Here is a 25,082-nt window from a genome sequence, read left to right as displayed (position 1 = left end):
TGGGTGTGTTTATTTTAAAGCGAAACACCAACATAACCTTACAAAAGTAGATTTTCAGAACCTAAAACATGACTCAAATCACTCAGCTTCGGTTTCACTCTTCTAGGAAAGTCCACGAGAAAAATACCACTTTCCAAAATCCGCTTAAAGGAGAAGTTTGTCAACAAGCTACAGTGGCTAAAATGAATAGAAGTGGATGACCGCCACTTAACATTTACTCCTTATTAACCACATCAGCTGTTAGTGAAGGGAAGACCACAGAACATATTCACAGACAGCAGCAGGAATTTAGATGTTCATTGTGCTACAAAACTCAAACTACAAGCTGTTAGTGATCGTTAAAAAGTAAATCAATAAAACCAGCACTTCACTAAGAATTGGTGAGAAAACACAATCGCACAATCCTAAACAGCTGTCGATTCAATTCTTCAGAACCCCAATATACAGACAGAAATGAGTGGCAAAATCTGAAAAAAAATAATCTCAGATAAACATATTACCAGGGAAAATGAGGAAATAATTCATTCAAGACTGGCGAGAGGTGATAGAGGAGAGAGTCTAAAGCAACTACTTTCCCATTCGGTTCATTTCACACTTCTCAATATTTTATGAAGGAATATTACATATTAAAATCCCCTTAAATATCTGACCGGTCCAGATTGACCTTAGACGGAAGTGGCCCAGCCTCATCCTCCTTCCCCATGGAGCTGATGATCACCAGAGAGGACTGTGGATAAGGGGTCAGCTTCTGATCCTTCATGTACTCCATATCTCCATAAATACTCAGCTTCTGGAAGAACATTAAATCATTCAGCAGAACATTAAAACCACCTTCTTGCTTCTATATTAAGTGTCCACACAGGAGCATGCTGCAGTCCAGCCATTGCCCATTTTAGACTATCCTCAGTCCAGCAGTGATGCTGAGGGGTTTAAAAACTCCAGCAGCAATGCTGTGTCCAATCCACTTGTACCAGCACAACACACTAGCACCACCACATCAGTGTCACTGCAGTGCTGAGAATAACCTACCACCCACATCATACCTGCTCTGTGTGGGTCCTGAGCATTAAAGAAATGAAAAGCTAAATAGGAATGCAGAGCAACAGATGGACTAAGTTGAATCTACCTCAGCAGGGACGTACTGATCCACCGCAGTGGCAACTGTAGCGCAGCAGATCCAGATCAGAACCAGAACCGACAGAACCAGAGTGGTGGTCAGAATCCATCCAGGCAGCCAGGGGTTCCTGAATATTCAACAACAGATAATAAAATGTTATACACTTTCAAACAAGAAGTTTTCGACATGAGATAACTTCACACCAGAAGCAGTAAATGCACCGCAACATGCCACACACTATACACTGCTATGTTCATCGGTGCAGCCTTTCACACCAGCCGTGCTGAATGTACAGTCTATGAACAGCTAGATTTAAAATTGCAGCAGCATTTCCAGTGTTCAAACCTTGAACTCGTCTGAAATAACAGCAAATCAGATTTATATTGTTCAATCTTTTTCAAAAGAAACGTTCTGATTAAATTTAGACCACAAGGTTTATTTAAGCAATATACAAATAATAAACACTTTGTAGTTGCTATTATCAGGGGAAAATGCAGGGCAAACAGAAAGGAATTTCATCTCTTGATGCAGCGTCCTGTGTAAAGTAACAAGCGTGGTGGAAGGGCTCCAAAGCTCCATGCACGCCTCGCTGCTTCAGGTGTGAAATTGGCTTTAAGGTTAAAAGCACTGTAGCTAGAGATGAAATGGTTACTGGTTTCACCCTAAGTCACAAAATTCTTGACGGTTTATTACCTTTTTAAATTGTAATTATTATTAAAACCATGGTCCATTAACAAGCTTTGGAAAAATTCATATTAAATACTCTACAGCATGAACCAAAGTCTCACAAGTCTTTCAGACACAGCTGTGCAGGTGCAGCACACTTTACAAAGGCTTTAGAGTTCAGTTCATCGGAACGTCTCCACCAGAAAAACATGCAAACCCGTTTCTTTGTGTAGGGCCAGGAGGCCACGATCTGTGCAGGCTGTTTGAGACCTCGGCTGCTGTAAGCGCCAGTAAATGCAGGTTTAGCTCACCTGGAGAGGCAGTTGAAGAGGTTATAATCATCCTCTGAGCTGCTCTGGTCTCGGGACAGGAGTCCTCCTCTGTCCTGGATGAAGTCTCTGTGATAGTCTTTGTAAACAGGTTCACTGATCCCTTCATCTGATCCCGAGCAGAAATAAAGCACAAGGGGACAAAGGGTTAGGTTTACCTACTTCACTGTTTTCAGTGCTGTAGTAATTTGAGAGAGAGAGAGAGAGAGAGAGAGAGAGAGAGAGACAGAGAGAGAGAGAGAGACTTGATTTCACACCTCACTGTAAACGTAAATTACAGTCAGCAGCAGGTAGGGGGGGCTCAGGAGACCAAAAAAAAACCCCATTCTTACATTGCATTCCTTTGAATTAAGCCACAACCAATTTTTTTTCTGTTTTCAGACAGGTCTGATCAGTGATATATTGTTTTCTTTGCTGGATGTTATTAATATTAATATAACACCCAAACCAGTTGAAGGAGATAATTTATTTCTTACATGAACTCTGTGGCTCCTCATTCAGCTCATCTTTCTGGAGGTCGTACTGAGGCATGAACTGGACCTGAGGACCCGTCTAAAACAACACACAAAAACTGATTAAATGCTGACAAAAGAGACAATGGCTTTTACGTGTAAATTGTTGTAGATAAGAAAGAAACAAACATACAGCAGTTCTGACTTGTTTACCTGGAAAACAACAACTTTCCCATCGTCTGCTTGCAGGTAAAACGTCCAGGATGAGGTGATAAAGTTGTGGGCTTGGCTCATGACATCATCCCAGAATCCTCTGACCAGGGTCAGTGGGTACAGGAGGTGAATCCTGGGCATCATCGCTAGCAGCTTTCACACAAAACAGCAGAAAAACGACATTCTGTGATTTTCTAACAGAAGAGAAATACAGGACAAATCGTCCATACAGCCAAGCTGGGTCAAGAGCTGAAGCTCAAGAGTAAGTGGGACACTAATTTCCATAATAGGGAGAACAGGGATGAAATTGTCAATTTGAAAATGAATGGATTTATCAATTAATCAATATAGGAATAAAAATTTAAAACAAAACATTATATACACATATTATGACCACCTCCATGTTTCTACAGACTCAGACAGACCACAGAGATCACACACGAGCATGCCCAATAGTGTTGTTTTGCATACTGTAAGCCCCCTTTCCCCCTGTTCTTCAATCCCCAGGACCCCCACAGAGCAGGTCTGTGTGTGTTATGCAGGTATAAGTGGATCAGACACAGCAGTGCTGTTGGAGTGGTGGATGGATAGAGGCGGGAACTATTTGCATATTCATAGATCCACATGATATCTTACACAGATCCTTCTCAGGATAAATGAATCATAAATGAATGCAAACAAATCTTCAAATTGAACTTACAGTCTGAGCTAATATGTTTTTAAAGCATTTTGGGGACTTTTTATCTTGGAAATAACTTCTAGATCTTTATCTCACCTCAGAAAGGAGTGTTCAGTGGTTTAATTTGTGACTGGAGAAGGACTTTAATGAATGATTTTGAAACCCTAAAACATCTAGTCCAGTACCTGCTCCTGTCTTTGCTCAGCGAAGGGGAGTTGACTCTGACAGCCCAGACTGCAGGCGTACTGCTCATCCGCCTGATTATACGCCTCATGGCATGCTAGAGCAGGAGAAAACAGACACACACACAAGTTACTGAGCAGTTCCAGTCTGGATGACCATAAAGACACAGAGGGAATAAAGTTTGTGGACACCAGTGCATTCCTCTCTTCACAGCAGTAATAGCCTCTACTTTAGATGTTGGTACATTGCTGTGAGGATCTGAGAGCAGCTTTTGGAGCATTAGTGAGGTCAGGGGCTGGTGTTGGTGGAACTGGATGGAGTTCCAACACTCTGAATGACTATATACATTCTGCAGTGTTGGCAGCGTCAGAGACTTATAAAAGTGTTGTAAAGTTATAATTACAAACCTCTGCAAATGGCTTTCAATTTGAAATGGTGTCACGAGAGAAGGGAGAAAGGTAGATAAAAATTGTGGAGCAGCTGCTGCTGAAAAAGATCCTAGAGGAAACACTGTTGGTCATTGTGTTTTTAGGCACATGTGGCTCTTGTGCAGCTGCTCCAGAGCATCCAATTTCATGCTTTTCAACAGAGAATCTACAAATTGTGTGAAGTCTATGTCACCTTACAGCAGCAGAAAACATTAGTAAAAGTTTCCACAGAGTTTAGGACGCAACATGTATCTGTGCCTCGTACCAGAATCACACTCGGTTTTGGTTTGGTTGAGATTTTCGCTCTCGCTGACGAACTGGCAGATGGAGAATAGTCGGCAGCCTCTCTGACAGGCGTACAGCTCCTCCTCCTGCAACACACACACGTGACCCCATTACATCGACAACAACAACACACACTGTTTAAAAACTCATTTCTGGCAGTCATTTCACCACCACAGAGAAGCAAGGAATACACACTAAAGAGATTATACATTAGTTTTACAATTGTTTTCTACAACTGCAAATGTTATGAGATGAAGAATCAGTTTATGCTCCACAGAGCGGGCCTCCTTGTTATTAAAAAGCTGACACCTAGTGGTGCTGTACCAAATTGCACTTGAAGGTAAAATTAAAAACATGCATCTCCAAAAATAGTAACTTTACAGGAGAAGAGAAAAACGTTCTTAACTTTCAATGGAAGTGAATGTAAGAAAAAAATTATTCTAAGCGATTCTGGAGCGCGTCTATTAGTCCATTCCTAATGAAATTTATACAAAGTATGAAGGACAGCTGCTGTGTTCAAATGATGAAGTAAAAAAAACATCCACAAACACGGAGATACTGGTTTTTCACTGGACAGTGATGGTATGTTAATATATACCTCAGTATGTATGGCGTGAGCGAGTGAATATGTTGGTATGCGAGTATTTATGCATCAGGTAGGTATGTAGCAATTAATGCACGTAAGCATGAATGACTGAGTGAATATATGAGTTTTTATGTATCAGTAAGTATGTATGTATGTATGAGTATGCATGTACCTGAGTGAATGAGTGACTGTTTATGTTTAAGTATGTATGAATGAACGCATGTAAGCATGAGCATGTATGTATATGCATTAGTCAGGGAGTGAATATGTATATGTTTATATTTCTGAGAATGTACCTGAATGCATGAGTATTTATGTATGAGTATGTGTACAATCATTTGTATGTATGAGTGAGGGAGTGAATATGTATGTGATTATTTATGTATCCGAGATTGTCTCTGAGTGAATGAATGTTTATGTATGAGAATGTATGTGTGAGCATTTATGTGTGTATTTATGAGGCAGTGTATATGTATTTATTATATATCTGAGAATGTACCTGGGGGTGAATGAGTATATATATATATATATATATATATGAGTGTGTATGTATGTGACTGAGTATTTATGCTTGGATGAGTATGACAATGAGTGAGTGAACGTGTTATGGTGGTAAACATAACTAACAGCACCTTTAATATCCTCAGCTTTTAAACTGATCCTGACAGGGTATTTTACTCCCTCTTTTTCTATAGATTGGACGGGGAAAAAATATCCCATTCCCTCAAATTAAACTAATCGTCCCACAGGATTAATAACCAGTATAAATACTTTACTCTGCACTGTCCGACATACAGCAACCAGGAATTTTAATCCTCTGGAATACGGATATGCTTATATCGAACACACACCTCAGAGAAAGGGAGGGTGGAATATGAGGCTTATTCTAATTTTCCTTAAGGTAACTTACTTAAGATGGAATGGAAAATATGAACATGAAGCTACATAAAAAGCAGCTATCTAGCTAGTGACACGGGGCAGTTAAGGTTCATTTAGGGTGCAACATTTAAGTAGCATATAATATGACTTTGAGGGTACCCAAAGGGAAACCAGCGACACAGGGCAACTAAATCCTGGTATTGTGCACCATTTAAGGTGGAATGTCGAATTCAGATTAAAAAGCTATGAAAATCCAAATAATTAAGCTACACATAACAGGTTCAGTGACTCTAAAGAAACTCCACCTTTTCTACATGCCAGCAGTCTCCCAGTGATAAATAAAGCCAGGTATTGGTGTTTTTAAGCTGTGTTTGTGGGGGCTTACCCGGGGGTAAGTGTGTAGGCTGTAAGTCAGTCTGCAGGTTTGATGACAAGAGGCCGCGCTTCCCAAAACTCCTTCAAAAATATCGGAAGAAGCGGAGCAGGAACACAGAGACAAAGCCCCTAGCCACGCCAGCCAAACCCCGCCGAGCTTCATCTCCGCCTCGGCCGCAAATGAACAACAAAAAAGCCAAATAAACAAACGACAAAAAGCTGCTGAGAACACCGCTTCTCTTTTCCTGTTCGTGACCAAGGTCTCGCGAGCGTTCCTGCTCCGTGAGTTCAGTTTGTAAACAGTAGCCCCGCTTGCTAGCTCTGTAAACAAATATTTATTTTCCTGCATTTTATTTTGTTCATATAATTGAGTAAAGTGTTGTTTACAACGGAAAAGTGTATTATATGGTCTTTTGGAAAAAGCCAGAAATAAAACTAAATGTAACAAATACCTTCGTAAATATATGTCCTTATTATGATTATAAATATTTTATCAAGATTGTATTTATATTATAGCTATATTTAAACATTATATTGAATTCTGTAGAGTTTACACAGCCTTGCACATCATTTTTATTAATGCCATTACAGTTGTATGTAATGTTTCCCCTTGCAAGTGTATGTTGCTAATGTAATTTTTTGCCATTTACAACATCCACACCTCAATATTGTTATAATTAAGGCTCTCATTAGACAAAACAACTAATCTATATTTGGGGGGGGGGGGGGGGGGGCATGCTAAATGCCTCTACTGCTAAATGCTTGGGTCAGCCAAACAGTAACCATCCTCAGTCCACAAAACCCATGCTAAATATTATTATAGTGGCAGATCATTCTCAAAGCCACAGAGACACTAAGGCAGTGTCACACAATTCCCACTGCTGGAGTCTTTCCAGAAATAAAATAAAATTTTGGAATTGGGTGAAAAAAAACTGATTAAACATTTGCTTAATTTAAAACACAGCATTAATTTTTAATATTCACTAACTCAACTTTCCCCAATTTTAGTAACACTGGCCACTAGACCTTGTGTCCTGTAATCTGAAATGTCTTGTGTAGCAATGTTCGATCCAAACAGAACTGATTTGCATTCTGGAACCAAAGTCTTCCTATAAGCAGACTTTATACCAAAACCCAGGACACAAGTCCAAACATCAGCATAATTTTTGGCATAAAAAATGCACTTCAGAGACATCAAATAAGTTGTATCTTTATTGAAAATCAAACAGCTATACAACAGAAACATACACTATTTTAATTTAAATCATTTTCCAGGGATCTAAAAACCATGACTCAAAATAATACCGCAGTTCTGAGATGTCACTCTGTTTTCTGTTCCTTTGTGAGAAATTAAGATGTTTGAGGAAGCCCCTTATTGTTGATTAAAAAAAGACCCCTGTGTAGACCGTTCAGGACACTGTACTCGTGCAGATGAGAGTGGACGTGGACGAGACAGAGACAAACACTGTCTCTGAATGCGGGAAGCTTCCCAAACTGATTTACAGGACAAAATTTAGGCACAAAAAAAAAATCCAGTTTTCTGGTTGTTGCTGGATTTCAGTGCTTGTTCTTTTTGGATTTCTTGTGAGAACGGTGTGGCGATCGGGAGCGGGACCTGGATTTCTTGGAGGATTTTTTGGGTGTTCGTGATCTGGATCTGCGGGAACGTTTGGGTGTTATAGGAGGGGAAGGTGACCTGCAGGTAGAGAGATAGAGACAGAAATTGGATCAGAAATAAAACAAATTTTAACATCCAAAGTCATGCAGGCAATGTCACCATTTCAGAATCAGACATCAGATGTAGTATGGCATATCTTACTCAATACTGGAACACCAACCTTGAGGAGGTTAAGAGTTTAAGGAATATTTGGTAATAAATTAAACAGGTAGAGTCTGACAGAGGACGTCAGATTGGAGTGAAGCAGGTAAGGGTGTAGTGCCTGGTGAAGGATTAAAAAAAAAAAAAAAAACATGGCAGGAAGAGGGAGGAAGGGTAAATTGTAGAAAAGCAATACGTGTAAAACACGTACAGTAAGAATTAGGTAAGAGTTTAAAGGAAAAAGAAGAAGAGAATATATTATTTCTTGAATTCTTTTTCCCAATGCATCAAAACAGGTAGTATTTTCTTAATGTTTTTTACCAGGTCTCTGCTGATTGTGGCTTCATAATGCATTTATATTTCTGTTTATATTGTTTTGTTTTCCTGTATCTATCAGGTCTTAGTTCATTAGTATTTGGACTCCAATCCTATTGCTTCCAAAGTTGCTCTGGAAACGAGTATCTGCTAAATTCCATAAATGTAAATGAAAAACATTGAAACACAGACAAGGAGTGAAGCTAGTGATGGACCGATATATCGGCCGATTTTTGTAATTTTTTATATAAATCGGCATCGGCCGATATATTAGCGCAAGAGGCCAATATTTACACAACGCACACAGGCAATGCTGTGGGCAGCTCCGTCATTCTGGCTGTTAGAGCGCCCCTTGCGTCCATTTTGCATCTTTCAGGCAGACATCATTGAGCACAAGTACAGGGGTACAAGCCTCCAACCTGTCCAACCTGCATGCCGTCTCATCAGAGAAAACAATATGAATTATTTTCTCTTCTTCAGCTCTCACTATTTGTTTTGCTAATTGGTCGGTGGCGCGTATAAAAAAAAAATCACTCATTGTTTATCATCCGTATATCTCAAATACTACAGGTCCAAAGTCGACGGTTAATGTACCAAATTAAAGCTTAAAGTCACTGATTTTCATTGATTTAATCATTTTATATATAATCTCACTTGATAAATAAGTATTTTTGCTGTTATTGGAAATTATGAAAAAATATTAGTGACAGTACAGATTTTCAGATTTTTTACGGCACCATATTTGAGTCTGTGTACATATCATACACCAATTGAACGGTCAGACTCTCAGAATTACGAGGATATACGCTAAAATGTAGGACTAAGGAATTAAAGCCAAAAAAATAAGATATTCCAAACTTCAGGTTCCCTATCAGTCGATTCACTCGGTACAACACAAGCTGTATGGGATATTATGCCTCTTCCATATCTGGCTGAAGACACCTCTAATCACGCCTGTAAGGCAGATGACGCATAGTGACGAGGGTAGGTGGGCCCGCCCCTCACCTATAACCTCTGGACACTAGCGTCTCTCTTCAGTTCTTATGCTCTTCACCTCGCTAAGAACACCTTACACTTCTCTGCTAATCTAGCTAGCTAGTTAGCTCTTTTCCTTAGCAAAGACACTACAAATAGCTTACTGTTCCAATAGGAAAGAACGGCAACAACCTCACGTTGGTGAGTCGTCTTTCCGCGGAGCGCTGTTTTGGAACGTCTTTTGCATTCTTCTCTTGAGCTCGCTTTGCCTAGTCTCGGTGCTAGCCCGTTTAGTTTTGCTAACGGCTATCTAAATGAGCTCGCAAGCAGCTACCCACCATGGCAGGAAAGTCCCCCGCCCTTGTCCTCAAGGGTGTGGGTTCGCTATTCATGAGAAGGACCTACATGATGCGTGCCCAGTTTGCCTGGGAATCGTTCATGCTAGGAGGGCCTTACTGCAGCCTGAGGCGTGCGAGTTCTGTCACCGGCTCAGACGTTCTACCCTGGAGCGCAGGGTGTCGTTTGTTGAAAAAATTCTCGGACAAGCAGCGTTGGACTGTGAGGATCCCCTGTTTTCCGAACAAGTTGAGCCTTCTCACTCGGATGCTGAAGAGGCTGAATCAGTGGGTGAGCCGTGTATTAATTGGGCTGAGCACATGGAGAGTCTGGGGGACGTGTGTGAAATGGGTTCGCAGTCACCTGCTCTCCTAATGAAGCCCCGGATCCCCGAGCCCGCAGCTGAACTAGAGGACGACGACCCTTTCGATCTCGGGTTAGATGAGCACGGTCTCTCCGAGGACGAGCAGGAGGACCTTCCGGCTCCTCTCGTTGCAGCGGCTTCAGGGGGGAAACAGGATGAGGCAGACACGTCCTTTATCTCCCTTTATCGCCGTGCTGCTCAGAAACTGGACGTCCAGTGGCCCGCTCCTCACACAACCAAAGCGGCTACGAGATTCTCTGGGTTTTTCCTTCCCCCGGTCCCGACAGCGGTGAAACACCGTCTCCCGCTGTTTCCGGACTTCATCGCCGAGCTAAAGTCCTCATGGGCTAAACCACTGTCGACCCGTACGGCGGTTCCGGGTTTCGCGCCATTTCTCGACATAGAGGGGGCGGAGGAGACAGGTCTGCTGAACCCCCCTCCCATGGAGCCGTCATTAGCAGCTTATCTCGCCCCATCACACAACCTAGGGGTAGCAGGACCAGCCGTGCTTCCCTCTAAGCCCTGCCGTTTTTCCTCCTCGCAGCTGGATAAAGTTTACCGCGCTCAGGCAGGCACAGCTAGGGCTATGAATTCGGTCACTCTTCTCCAAACATATCAGGCGATGTGTCTGGCCGAGCTCGGAGAGCAACTGCCGGCGAAGAGCCCGTTAACCGCCTTGCTTAACGAGGTCAGAATTGCCTCGGATTACATCCTGCGCATGTCCCGCTGTGCTGCACTGTCGCTGGGCAGAGGAATGGCGTCAACGGTGGTGGCTCAGCGCCACTTGTGGCTGACTATGTCCGATATGTCGGAAATAGACCGAGTGTCCTATTTGGACGAACCCGTTTTATCTGCAGGTTTGTTTGGTCACTCTCTCGAAGCCATTCAGGCTAAATTTGAGATCAGGAAAAAGCAGACAGAGGCACTGCGCTCTATTCTGCCAAGAAGGGAGGCTAAGCAGAAGCCAGCGTGGGTCGCTCGTAAGCCTGCCACTCCATTTCTCGCTGTAAAGAGGTCTGCACCGGCAGTTCTTCCGGGGAACCCCCCTCCTAAGCAGCAACCACAAAAACAGGCCCCGCGGCACTCCGCCTGGAGCAGGGGTCCTCCACCTGGACCTCTGAAGGATTCAGCGGTGAGGAGGAAGAAGCCTAATTCATCCTAACCTTCAGTTCAGTGTGGGAGAGGTCTCCGAGGCTCGGAGACACCGCAGCCTCTCCCCTCAGGCCCCTCAAGAGGCGCCACCCTTCTCCCGTACCGGGGCCCAGTCCAAAAAGGACACGTTCTACCCCAGTATTGTTCACAATGCACCTGTTCTGCCCAGACATGTGTGCACAAACATCCCCTCAATTCTTTCTCAGTTCTCAGGGGTGGGTGGGTTTCCCCACAGTGTTTACAAGCCCCCAGTTTGGGTGCAATAAAAGAGCATTATGTTCCTCGATGTGCCTTAATAAAGTCTCATTTTGTACATCAGGAAATAAAGGTGTCTGTTTCAAGCAAAACAATAAACGATCTGGCGTTAGTGAGCCTGAGGAAGCATTCTGTACGCTCCCCAGCTCAGCCACAGGAGGGCCTCATTTCCCCACGGGCTCGATTGGCCCGGGGGACTGGTTCATGTCCATAGATCTCACAGACGCATATTTTCATAAAGCAATCCATCCAGATCACAGAAAGTATCTGAGGTTTGCATTCGAGGGAGTGGCGTACGAGTGGCTCGTTCTCCCGTTCGGGCTTTCTGTAGCTCCTCGCACTTTTACGAAGTGTATGGAAGCAGCTCTCGCCCCGCTGTGGGGGCGAGGAGTGCGCGTGCTCACATATTGTGAAAGCTCGGACAGATACAAACGCTGTGCTTTCTCATTTGAAGCGGCTGGGCTTATCGGTCAATTTAAAGAAGCGCTCTCTAATCCCCAGTCAGAAACTTTCTTTTCTCCGGCCGAGCATGTCTGTCAGAGCGCAGAATATGTGCGCTTTCGCGACGGCCTCGCTCAGTTTCAGCTGGGACGCAAACTGTGCGTTCGCCAGTTTCTCCAGCTGTTGGGCCAGATGGCTTCTGCAATAGCGGTAGTTCCGCTAGGTTTACTTCTAATGAGGGCATTTCAGCGCTGGCTCTTATTCCATCGCTTGATTGCCTCACATCAATTAGGGAAAAGGATAGTTGTGACAAGAGCATGCATGACAGCGTTGTCCCCTTGGAGGGAGTCCCGCCTATTGTGTCAGGGCTCGCCGATAGGCAGAGTTCTGTTTCGCAAAGTGGTGTCGACGGACGCGTCCCTAACGGGTTGGGGGGCAGTGTGCGACCAGGTTGCGGTGAAGGGGGCGTGGTCTCTGGCTCAACGCTCACACCACATCAGTTGCTTGGAGAGGGAATTGGTCCCTTTCCAATGTTCCATTGTTGATATTTTAACTTTCCTTCAGGAGTTATTTGAACGAGGGCTCTCTTTTTCAACAATAAAAGTCTATCTGGCAGCTATATCAGCCTGTCATGAGGGCTTTGGTGGGTTGTCACCAGGAGCACACCCCCTAACCATACGTTTCATGAAGGGGGTGAGGCGCCTAAAGCCTGTATCTAGACATACTGTTCCTCCCTGGGACCTGTGTATGGTACTTGGTGCACTCCCTTTGAGCCACTGGAGTCTGTGGACATCAAGTTCGTTTCATATAAGACTGCTCTACTCCTAGCTTTAGCATCTGCAAAACTGTCAGTGCACCCTTCTTGTACCCAGTTTGCACCAGGGGACACTAAGGTGACTCTGTGTCCTAATGCAACATATGTGCCAAAGGTGTTGCCTATGTCTTACAGCTCACTGGCTTTTGAGTTAAATTCTTTCTCTCCTTCTCCATTTACATCTGAGGTGCAGCAAAGACTACACATGCTCTGCCCCGTGCGGGCACTGCGCACATACATTAATCGTACTCTGGATTTCCGTAGGTGTGACCAGCTTTTCGTCTGTTTTGCTAACCCAGTTCGTGGCAGGGCTTTGTCTAAACAACTTCTCTCTCACTGGGTTTTAGAAGCTATTTCTATAGCTTACAGCAGCAAAGGTATGGATTTACCAGAGGGGGTGAGGGCTCATTCCACAAGAGGAATAGCTACATCCTGGGATCTTTTTAAGGGTGTCCCAGTTGGAGACATCTGTGCCGCTGCTAGCTGGGCATCACCTCATACATTTGTTCGTTTTTATCGCCTGGATGTGCTGGCCCTTTCGGTAGCTCATGCTGTCCTTTCTATAGGGTCTAACATGCACTAGGCTGCTTTCTTGGTTCGGTGTCTGTTTCTCGGGGCGTGAATTTAGATCCCATACAGCTTGTGTTGTACCGAGTGAATCGACTGATAGGGAACGTTAGGTTATGCATATAACCACTGTTCCCTGAAGAAGAGGAACGAGGTACAACACGGGCTGCCCTGTTTCACTATTAGCTCGGTGAAGATCAGCATCTTGAACTGAAGAGAGACGCTAGTGTCCAGAGGTTATAGGTGAGGGGCGGGCCCACCTACCCTCGTCACTATGCGTCATCTGCCTTACAGGCGTGATTAGAGGTGTCTTCAGCCAGATATGGAAGAGGCATAATATCCCATACAGCTTGTGTTGTACCTCGTTCCTCTTCTTCAGGGAACAGTGGTTATATGCATAACCTAACGTTTCTTCCTCATCAATGGCAAAACCACTGCTTCTCGAAGCCTGGAGACACACACAAAGTTCGCACAGCAGCGCTTACCTTAGATAGTCCCCTTCAAAACAAATCGAAATCTGAGTGTCTCCGTCAAACCGTTCGTGAGTATTCCTCATGTTTGTGTCAAGAGCACTGGCCGAAAAAAACATCCCGAAAAAACAGTACACATTTTCAAAAAATAATTTAAATATGATCCCTGTGGCTACCACGTAGCATAGACTCTCAGCTTTCCAATGACATGTCAATCAAGTCTGTAGACCAATCAAGGGCAGAGTTATGGCGTTGCGCACCCAAGGAGGCGGGACAAACACGCAGCAGAATGCATATGTTTTCAGCGCCTAACAGACCCAGACACTGCAAGAGACACTCAAACGGTTCTGTTTGACAGCCACAAGCTTCACAAACAATAATCAAGTTTCAAAGCTTAGATGTATTTTACTAGTTACATTTCCCCCACTGAGGACATTTAAATGCAGCAGGGGTGTGGGGGACGTGGCCTTGCTCTACAGCCAATCAGAGTGCAGCTCTCACCTTTGAACATGTCAGTCATTTAAAGGAACACTTTACTCGGTAAGAAACCAGTGTAAATATCAGAAATAAACTCAGTACATCAGAATAAAACACACCATAACTATGGGTTTTTACTGTTTGATGAGGGGGAAATTGCCACTTGGTGAAGGACAGGAGACGAGTTTGTCATAGAAAGTAAAGAAAAACACTAAGATGTTGACATTATGTCTAGACAAGATATATACACTGTATTTTTGCAGTAAAAGTAATCATTTTCCTTATGGAATGCTTGGGGTCTAAAGAGATACTGCTCTAGCTTGAATAACTTCAAATCAGTAGGAGGCATCAACTCCAAATTTTACCTCCAGACCCCTGGAGACAATTTAAAAAAGAAAAAAGTAATGGGACTCGAACTCTTCATTTTATAGTCACTAACATTTTTTTTTCAAAAACAAGTACCTACATTTTTTTGTGTTTTTCATAAGCTTTTGACCACTTCATATATTTTTCAGGACCTCTAAATGGTTTCTTTTACAGATTTGAAGGGATTTCTGTAAAAATAAATCATCATAATGCCTCTAGTTTATTCACTGCCTGAGGAATTGGAATATTGGCTGTACATATCGGCCATCACTGCTGTCTAAAAATTGGCATCGGCAATCAAAAAACCCATATCGGTCGATCACTAAGCAGTTAAAAATATAATAAGGATACAGAAAGGAAAGTAGGGGAAAAAGTCTGAGAGGAAAGAGTAAAGTTGACAATGTCTAAAGAAGAATAGATAAGTGGAACGAAGGAGGATAAAGGACTGAAAAGAGGGAATAAGGGCCTAATAGAGGTTAAAGAAAAGTGATCAGGGAAAAGTCTAAAGGAGAAGACAGAAATTAACAAAGCATGTAAAGAAGTAGAATTAATGTGCAAGAGGTTGACAGTTTGAATACAGTGCAGCAGTGGTTATGAGAGACACCTTTTGGAGGATTTGCGGCTGCTGTCCCGTGGCGAATCTTTATAAGAGGAACGTGTGCTGTCCTTGGTGTATGATCTCTCAGATCGTTCTGATCGCTCCGATCTTTCAGAGCGTTCTGATCGTTCAGAGCGTGGAGAGGGAGAGCGTCCACGACGGCTGGAGCTGCTGCGAGTCGGACTCGGGGATGGACTGTGTCTGCGTTTTCTGACAAAACAAACACACCATACAGCTTGGTTATACCACACAGACACAAAAACTATAGAAAAGAAAACATGTGCGTTACAGAAATAAACCCCAAACATATACATACTTCATATCTCTTGCTGGTACAGTAATTATAATCATACAACTTAAGATGTAAAATATGCTATGCCAATCCATTAGAGCTTCACATAAGGCACGCCACACTTTGCAGCCGCCAAAATTCCTGTTGAATCCTACACCTCAACACTAAGGTTACTGTGGCTGTTTATGATCCGATCAGCGACAAGCTATCTTAACTACGATTACTCATTTAGCCCAGCTCATGAGTACCCAAACCAACCACTGTATCACTAGCTTTTCACAGGGGTCATCAGGCAGGCACCTCCTCTCATTGGTGTTTCGCTAAATTAAGCCCAGAACACATCCAGAAGGCTCAACTGTGAAGTCTGGCGTCCCAGACCCACACCCCTCCAAGCCAGCTTTACAGTCCTACCTTACCCTTTACCATCAACAACCGTAAAGCCTCACTGGCCTCCCTGGTGACTAAGGCTGTACCTAGCCCCACTGGCACTGTTAATGCATGCTCAGTGCCACCAGTTATGTGAACTTTACATGCTACATCACCAACAATCCCAATAGAATATCTACAGTGCATTTCCCAAGTAATCTGTGCTCTCCGCTCTGCCACCCGCATTCCCTCACCGCAGCCACCAAGTTTGCATACTCCAGCTTCATCCTTTCAAATGCTTAATCTACTGCATTATCAAGTAGAACCGTTAAACTCTGGCCTCAGTGTAGTTAACACAATGCACTCTGGGACCTGCAGCTTTTTTCATTCCTGCATGCACACAAAGCTAACTATTTTATCACTACTGCCACTTGTCAATGCATTAACCTCTAGCCATTTGTTGTCCAGCAAACATGCTGAAACCCTTAGCACCTGATTATGACTCCATATATTCCGACCCTGTGACATACTAACTTTACAAGCTGATAGCACGCTTTAGCATGCCAACCCATGTACATTATCCACCTACCCACTGTCCAAGTTATTGCAGTGTTGGAAGGAAATCATAAGTTGCTCCCAGCAAAAACTTAATACGACTTGCCTCCATCACCCACAACCCTTGCTACGAAATCTTCCGTTTCTATAGATTCTGCCATCGAAGCCACTGGTCTTGTTTTGCCTGTGACGCTGCTGTTGCACACCATGCCTCCTCTTCCTGTTCGCGACTAAAACATCATTTGCCTTCTCTCTGGTGATGTGGCCTTACTAAAAGCTTTCCACAAATCATGTGACCCAAGGCCTGCTCTTCCGCATTGTACTTGGCCAATCACATCTCTTAGTTCTAATGAGCTCCTGGCTACCTGCACAGCCACTTTCGAATTCAACTCCTTTCCTGTTTCTGTGATTGGCGCTTTTACCTCTGCATCTTTCGATCCTGACAAAACCATCTCACAACTCACCTTTGCACATTTAAATTCCTCAACTAAACTTGAGAATAGTAACTCCAGTAACCCTCTCCCATATCATGCCATGCTACTTAAACACTGCAGCACCCCTAGCCACTTCCTTATGGCCTTGTTCGTAACCCTTTCCATACTCTCTACTTCTGTGATTGAAACATCATAAACTTTCAATGGCCACTGAATACAAAGCAGTAAGTCAAACCGCACACCACAGTTTCAACTTCCCTGGCAAACAGGATCTATCAATGATATTAACAGCCTTCATCAGTTCAGCTTTTAGTCCCACAACATGTTGTGTATCGTTTAGTGCTGCACTATACCATCTACCTAAACTCTTCACTGCTCTCTCCAGCACTGTAGGGATCATTTCTCCCTCCATCAAAAAAAAAATTCTTGCACAACTTTTCCTTGACAATCAAGACTTCTAGACTTGCTTGGTTTAACTTTCAGCTTAGCCAACCTTATATTATCATTTAACTTCTCCAGCAACCGCTGTGTGCAAGGCACAGTAGTCCACAATCAACATTTTGAGATGGCATGAAAAATGAAGATAACACCCATCCCTAATTACAACTTTTGTTTATATAACCTTCAATCATACACATTCCCTTAACTCAATCACTGTCCATGTTTCAGGTAAACTGCATCCCTGCCCTGTTTCTAAAGTCTGACTTACTTTTCTTTTCTGTTAGATGAAGAATCCTCTTTCTCCTTCTCTTTGTGCGTGACATCAGATTTGTCTTTGTCTTTCTTCTCTTTCTCTTTTTCCTTATCTTTTTCCACCTCTTTCTCCTTTTCCTGGAAAAGTTAAAGAACAACTTCAGTACTGTACCACATTATAAAACCAGCTGAAGGAGACTGGGACACTGGAGAATAGAATATCTCTGGAGCACTCCCCCACCCGCTGTAGTAACTTGTCCCTGTAGAGCTCCACTTGTTCCTGAATACTTTGTCCCGATTTCTTCGGCCGTTTCCCTGACTCAAGTTCATCCTGGAACTTCATCACTTTGAGCTGCAACAAACAGGGACAGTATGTAAAGAACATAAACTGAATAGAGATGCACTTGTAACCTATCTGTTCCAACTGTTTTCTACATGAAACTGACAGGTATGAGCCTGGTGACATCCTTAGTTCTTAGTATTTAAAAACAAGTTGAGAGCATAGTTTATGTGTAAATTCAAATTTTGTCTGTACAGCTGCTACTGCTGGAACACAGGCCGTATACTCTACATTTTAAGATTTGTATACAACACTTATTCCGTTCAATTCAAACTGCCTTTCATTAACGGCAGCATCAGGTGAATTTAACCAGCTCAGCTCAACAGCCAGGTTCACAGAGCCAGTCTTACCAACTACGTTTGGTACAATGAATGTAGCATTAATGTAGAATTTGTGTAGCAGCATAGATCTGGCTTGAATGAAATAAATCAAACAATAATTCTAAAATATATATATGGTAAATAATTTTTTTCCTCTCACTGTTAATTTAATAAAAAGCTATAATGAAGGGTGTTAAATAAATTAGGCCCCAGACTCTGAAGAAACATATCTAAAAATCTCTAAAAATATAAATTTTCCAGTAAAGAAGAATTGCTAGATCAAACACATTTATAGAAGTTTGATTACATAGAAAATGAAAATATTATAAATTTAATTTATTTTTATACTTCATATGTATACCGAGAACTTATTGAACACCACTTGTACAATTTCCTCTTTACGAGACACAAATATAGTGGAGTTCCCAGAGTGGAGTTCAGCACACCTCTATTTCCCGCAGCTTAGCACGTCTCTCTTCACTCATCTCTGAGAGTTTGGCTGACTTTGAGTCCTGATATTCTTCCTTAACAGGTTGGGTGTGAGACAAAATCTCTTCTGAGTATGAACTCTTAAGACTGTCTTTGACGTCACTTTCTTGTGTTTTCCTGCAGCACAAAGTACAAATTAGTAGTTTAGTTAATTAAATTAAAAACAGTGAAAACAACCAAATGTTTTATTCATTTAGCTAAGGGCAGTTAATAAATAAATAAATTAACACAGTCTAAACTACCACTTAATGCAACTTCAAAATCGTAACCTATTAAATAAGAAAAATAAATCATAACTTTTCTTTTTAAAGGAACACTATGTAGAATTTTGACCTTAAAATTACAGTTTTTAAATTATTGTAATGTTCCCCAGAGCTGTTATAGGGAGAGTAGAGCATAGTACACTGGGTGCTCTGTTGGTTTACTGCACTAAGCAACTTCTGAATCACGGGGCAGAGGACTCTCACGAGTAATGGGTAATGCTTAATGACGCACATCTTGTTCATTGCCTGGCTACAAGGAGAATCTAGCTTCATATTCCCGGTACGAATATTATATGGTAGAGAGAGCAAGGAGGGGAGAGAGAGAGAGACATAAAATGAGCAGCCATACAAGAGTTAATACTGGACTGATGTCAAGTAGTTGTCAGTTAGTAATAGCTTTGTTGACAGAAGTGTTCTAATCAGTTTTTGAGAGTTACTAAACTTTAGCTGGATTAGCTCATTTTTTCGCATTAGACATGGACTTTGGTAATAAGTGCTATTTGGTTGCTATGCTATGTGAATTAAACAAATGAAGTGACACTTTGATTCGGTGGAACCCAGGCTTTGTTGAGGACAGTGTTATAATCCGGTTTTGACAGTTACTGATGAATGAGGGCGAGTGGTAGTGCCTGCTAACTTTAGCCAGATTGGCTCAGTTTTTAGCAATGGACATAGATTCTGGTAATAAGTGCTTTACTGTCAGTTGTTCTGGTTATAACAGCTAGTGTACCACCAAAGTTACACTTTATGGTTGTTAAAACTGTGTGTATTATGAGAGATATATGGGATTTATCATATAGTCAACATTATTATATTCATTAACACATATTCCCCCAGCTCAAAATGAGCTGGAACCCCAGAGCCATTCACTAGTTTTGTAAACATCACTCGATGAGTGAGTGAGTGAGAGAAGGAGAGAGCGAGCGAGGGAGAGAGAGAGAGAGAGAGAGATGTGGGCAAGACTTGCTTTCACGACACTACTATAAACGCAAATTACACTCAGCAGCAGGTAGGGGTGCTCAGGAGACAAAAAAAAAACAAATTCTTACATTTTATTCCTTTAAAACTTGAAATCTCACTTTAAACAAGTGCAATTATAAATTTTAAGAGTTTCTATTTTAAGTATATATGACATTATCATCATTAATGTTAACCCAATTTACTTGTCTCCAGTTACTAGCTAGGAAACAAAGCCCATAATTTGATGCAACATTCAGACCCTCCAGTTTAAAGACAGGAAAAAAATGAATGTTGATGTTGTCAAGAAGATGAAAGCCCTGGAGCTTAATTTCAACTGCAAAATAAAATGCAACAAAAATAATTTTCCCCAGTGAAGGGTTCTTACATCTCATCATTCTTTTCAGACTCTTCAAAGACCTCCCATTTCGATGTGGTTACAGCTGGAGAATGAGATTAAATTTAAAGACAAATTACAGCCATGAAATCTAAGGAAAACTCACAACACAATTAGTGAAATGTCACAAGCAAACAGACCTTGACCCTCTAGAGCAGATCCGTCCACTTCCTCCCACTTGGAAGGAGCCATCTTAAAAGCTGGTTTGGTTCCGTCTACTGAAATCAGAGTTAGAGCAGGAATTAATGATGAACTCATTGCTTATCAAGAGTTACTCTCACTGTAAAACCCTGTACATGTTTAAAATGGAGACTTGATTAATAGAAACAAAAGAAAGATAAATTAGCAAAGGTTTGAATAACTTGGGAAAATTACAGTAAGTCTTCTACTCCACATTTGAACAGCAAAAGAAACATCTTACAAATATTTGATTATAAAATTTCCAAAATTAATAACTCTATGATCATCCCATCACAATCCACCTTTCCACCCTCACAATCTACCGACTGTTCTGCATACTTCCTGTACTTTTCTGATTTCAACCCTGTTACTCCCTCTCTCATCAGTGACATTATTACTCATTTAAAATCTACTACCTGCTCTCTTCATTCCATCCCCACACCACTAACTAAAGCTTGTATATCTGCTTTGGTCCCTCATCTCACTTCTATCATTAACCAGACATTTATATGTGGTCATGTTCCTTCATCCTATAAAATAGTTGCAGTCACTCCTATCCTTAAAAAACCTGGCCTCAACCAAGCAATCTAAATAACTATCGTCCAATTTCAAAACTCTCGTTCTTTTCTAAAATCCTTGAGCGTGTTGTACCCACCCAGCTAACAGCATACCTTGAGTCTAATAATCTACTTGATTCATTTCAGTCCGGTTTTCACCCACAACACAGTACTGAAACTGCATTGGTTAAAGTTATTAATGACCTTCTGGTAACAGCCAACAATGGTGCCTTAAGAATTCTTGTCCTACTAGATTTAAGCACTGCCTTCGAAGTCATTCCATTCTCCTTTCAAGATTGCATGAGCTTGGTGTCACTGGTGTTTCCCTTGACTGGTTTCTGTCTTACTTAACAGTTAGGAAACAATTTGTCACACTTTCTGGCCATAATTCCACCATTTCCACCATCACAAAAGGGGTCCCGCAAAGGCTCTGTGCTTGGCCCCTTATTATTCATTGTTTACATACTACCCCTCTGCCAGATTACTTGTAACTTTAATCTTGATTTTCACTGTTATGCTGACGACACACAGATTTACCTCCGGACCAATTCCATCAGTAGCCCACCACTCTCCAATTCTGAACTCTGTCTGTCAAATATCAGGCAGTGGATGATACAATTCACTAATGCTAAACAGTAATAAAACTAATCATGCTCTTTGACTCCAAACCCACAAAAAAAAAAAAAAAACCTCTCACACTCAATTGATTATGTTGCTTTGTCCCTCTACCCTGTGGTTCGTAACCTTACTCTCATCCTTGACTCTACATGTACTTTTGATATGTGAGTTATGTTATTAAAACCTCATTTTTCCTTCGTAATATCACAAAAATTCGGCCGGCACTTTCTCAGTCCGCTAATGAATGTCTCATCCATGTATTCATCTCCAGCTGCCTCGGTTACTACAACTCACTTTTTTCTGGCATTAGCTCCTCATTACTTCATAAACTACAGATAGCCGAGAACTTTGCTGCTTGTCTCCTCATCTACACCCGGGCCCACCACCACATCACCCAAGTTCTCCAAAACCTTCACTGGTTCCCAGTTAAATATCTTATTCATTTCAAAATCCTCCTGCTCACATACAAAGCGCTCAATTTAGCTATTTCTTATTTACCTGACATTCTTCAATCTTACACACCTAAGCGCACTCTCAGATCTTCCTCACCTGGTTTACTCAACATTCCCCCTTCCAACCTGCGCAGTCTTAGTGACCAAGCCTTCTCCAGATCTGCTCCACGCTTTTGGAAGTCCCTCCCTCCAGAAATTCAACATTCCCCCTCTCTATCACTATTCAAATCCAACCTAGAAACACACGTGTTTTCTGTTGCCTATAATCTCTGAAGTTCCTGAAGCCTATCTTAGGCCAACCCATGATTTTATTCCTGCTGTGTTCTGTACTGTGTTATTATTTGTTCTTTTCATTATGTTACTGTTCAACTGTAATTGTCCTTTCCATGTCCTCCTATTGTAACACTGTCTTTGGGTTATTGAAAAGTGCTTTATAAATGTCATTTTTTTTATTATTATTAAAAGTAATGCCGTGTTTAATCACTGTAAAGGCTATATTCTACAAATGATGTGCTCACAGTACAATGTTGTGTTTGTCACGATACTCCTAATATCTGTTTTTATAATGGTTTCAGCAAAAAATATAAGTAATAATATCATTGAAAACCCCTCAAATATGTTTCCCCTAAGCGGAACACAATTCTGGGTCTTAATGAAACATTTGTGACCTGCTAGGGTTAGGGTTGTCCTATTTCTGACAATTTGCAACAGCAGTGAAACTCACAGGGAACACCGTCCAGTTCCTCCTCTGATCCCTTTATGGGAACTCCGTCCAGATCGTCCAGAGGAGCGCCGTCCAGAGGGGCTCCATCTATTGGAGTCCCATCAACATCCTCCAGAGGAGCTCCATCCAACTCTTCCTCAACAATTGGGGCACCATCAATGTCCTCCACCTGCTCAACCGTCTGTGTATACACATTTCTGCGCATTAAAACTTTAATCCCACTGATTAAATTAAACTGCACAGCCATTACCATGCTTTTACCATTTCTTTAGAAACCAGACTCACTTCTTGCACCGGCTCCGGGGCAGGTTCTTTATCTGGGTCCAGACTGACAAGACCCAGGAAAATGTTCTGGAGTTTGATGAGGAAGGGATCAGGATAAACAGCCCACTCTTCCCACGCACGGAAACACGACATTACACGTTGCTGGGGGCGGGTAAATAAATAAATAAGAAAATGGATCAATACAGAGAACACAGTTTCACTGCTCGACAGCCCAATAGTGCTCTACAAACCCCTCTGGTAGATATGACCCATATACCATACAACGGCAGACTTACCTTAAAATGCTCTGACTGTAAGTGGCCCTGTATCGTCCTGAAGGTGGCGTTGAGATCGGAGAAAATCTGGCAGAGTTTTGTTTCAAAGCTGTTGATAAACAAGAGGCAATTTATATATAAATACAAATCATGTACATTTATTCAGAACTGATGGACATACAGCAGTGTACTTACAATTTTCTGTAGTAGGATGCATTAGAGACTTTAGCTGAGGAGTTATACAAGACGTCAGACACCAAATATAACCTGGCAATCTGGGGGGGGGGGCATAAATAAGATTCAGAATAAGAGTCAAAAGTGTGAAAAATATTTAATTCTGTCATAAGAAAATCCTCAGCAAAGCAGTAAGAACAGCACACTGCTACCAGGGATTACTACAAGCCTTCAAACCTCAACCTAAAAAGCTGATGTAATACTTCGGTTCAGTTACAATATTTATTTTTATATAAATATTTATTCAAACTGCTCCTAGTAAACCATTTACATCTACACAGATGTAAATACTTGATGGAATTGTTGAATATTCATTAAAATACTGTGATATTCATACATTACTTGCTATTTTTTAATCCACCAATGTGCAATATCCCATGGACAATATTCATGTACATTTAGTTCTTAGTTCTTCGGATTTTCTTATACTATTTATGTTTATGGAAATTACCAAATTTCTTTATTGTTACCTCTTTCTATTACTGAGTCATTTTAAATTTCCCCACTCTGGGACTAATAAACGATTATCTTATCTTATATAAACATAATTAAGGAGAAAATTAAGGAAATAGTGTTTGGTAGATTTTTTTTTGTTGTTACAGTTGTTCTTGGCAATAAATCATATACTGTTGGAAGGCTGTTAATTTCCCTTTTAAAATGGTGCCACATTTGTAAGGAACATGCATTTGTGGGATGAGCATTAGAGCCGAGTATGTGTTGCACCCATGAAAGATTTGCTAAATGCTTTCTGCCAATGCCAGCTTATTTTGTGTGATGGTGTGGGGCAGCATCTCCCTCACTGGGAAAACGAGGTCTGTCATCATTGGAGGCAATCATTTAAATTAGGCAACAGGCTTGAAGATTTGATCATCCCTACAGGAACACACAGTGACAATGTAGTGTGTTTTCTTGCCTTTTCACTGTGCTTGTTCACATTTTTATTGACTCCATTTGCATAAGAGTTGGATAGGAACTGCCCTGTTTTTTTTGCCAGCAAAAGCTAAAAAACAAAGCATCAACTAGTAAGAAACAGCCCCCCGTATATAGAGGTACTGAGGTCTAAATGGCCAGGTCACAGATACTTCACTCAGGCCTTGTCACACACATCTAGATGTGTCTGAAACCAGTTTTTTCCTCTTGTAAAAAAATCTATGAAAAGAAAAGCCACTGCTGTCAGAGTTGTATATGAATTGCGTGCCTTTTTTTATATTTATTAAATTTTTTACCTGCTCAGGGCAATTCAATGTTTAATCACAAATATTTAAAAATGAAAGTGACTGAGGTAAACAATCCCATTATGCAATATTATTATAAACACAGAAATGACTCCATTGCAGCAGCAAAGCATAGGTCTGAACAGGTATGACCTTTTTTGGGAGCGGTGTTTTGAGGATGGACAGAGACTCTGCAATACACTCCACAATCTCCTCTGCAGCGTCAGCGTGTGTGAGGCAGAAGAGCATCGCCTCTGCAACGTCACTCCTCCTTGGGGTCAGACCTCGTAGAATCTCCTCCAGTTTGTCTCTCTCAC

The 25,082-nt window shown here is 41.7% G+C and overlaps 2 protein-coding genes across 3 annotated transcripts in view; both read right to left on the bottom strand.

The window, feature by feature from the left end:
• Positions 1–21: 21 nt before the first annotated feature.
• On the bottom strand, positions 22–6,483 carry tmem59 (transmembrane protein 59). Its single transcript, XM_066662385.1, has 8 exons — positions 6,203–6,483; positions 4,333–4,438; positions 3,642–3,736; positions 2,778–2,930; positions 2,589–2,664; positions 2,095–2,221; positions 1,127–1,244; positions 22–790 (listed from the first exon to the last, which is right to left on the bottom strand). Exons 1-8 carry the CDS (start codon positions 6,353–6,355, stop codon positions 638–640), a joined length of 981 nt encoding a protein of 326 aa, XP_066518482.1. The 5' UTR covers positions 6,356–6,483; the 3' UTR covers positions 22–637.
• Positions 6,484–7,400: 917 nt separating this feature from the next.
• u2surp (U2 snRNP-associated SURP domain containing) overlaps positions 7,401–25,082 on the bottom strand; it is a 32,850-nt gene continuing 15,168 nt past the window's right edge. For both annotated transcript variants that reach the window (XM_066662383.1, XM_066662382.1), the window contains exons 15-26: positions 24,919–25,081; positions 23,513–23,592; positions 23,339–23,426; positions 23,064–23,204; positions 22,779–22,959; positions 20,388–20,465; positions 20,239–20,293; positions 18,588–18,747; positions 17,723–17,833; positions 17,498–17,619; positions 15,148–15,351; positions 7,401–7,888 (exon numbers count right to left, since the gene is read on the bottom strand). In XM_066662383.1, coding sequence (XP_066518480.1) covers positions 7,750–7,888; positions 15,148–15,351; positions 17,498–17,619; positions 17,723–17,833; positions 18,588–18,747; positions 20,239–20,293; positions 20,388–20,465; positions 22,779–22,959; positions 23,064–23,204; positions 23,339–23,426; positions 23,513–23,592; positions 24,919–25,081 — 1,522 coding nt within the window. In that variant the 3' untranslated portion in view covers positions 7,401–7,749. The remainder of the gene's footprint in view (positions 7,889–15,147; positions 15,352–17,497; positions 17,620–17,722; positions 17,834–18,587; positions 18,748–20,238; positions 20,294–20,387; positions 20,466–22,778; positions 22,960–23,063; positions 23,205–23,338; positions 23,427–23,512; positions 23,593–24,918; position 25,082) is intronic.

Source organism: Hoplias malabaricus, chromosome 1, assembly GCF_029633855.1.
Source record: "Hoplias malabaricus isolate fHopMal1 chromosome 1, fHopMal1.hap1, whole genome shotgun sequence".
Classification (NCBI taxonomy): domain Eukaryota; kingdom Metazoa; phylum Chordata; class Actinopteri; order Characiformes; family Erythrinidae; genus Hoplias; species Hoplias malabaricus.
Note: the sequence above shows the minus strand (reverse complement) of the source record. Positions and strands in the feature narration are given on the sequence as shown.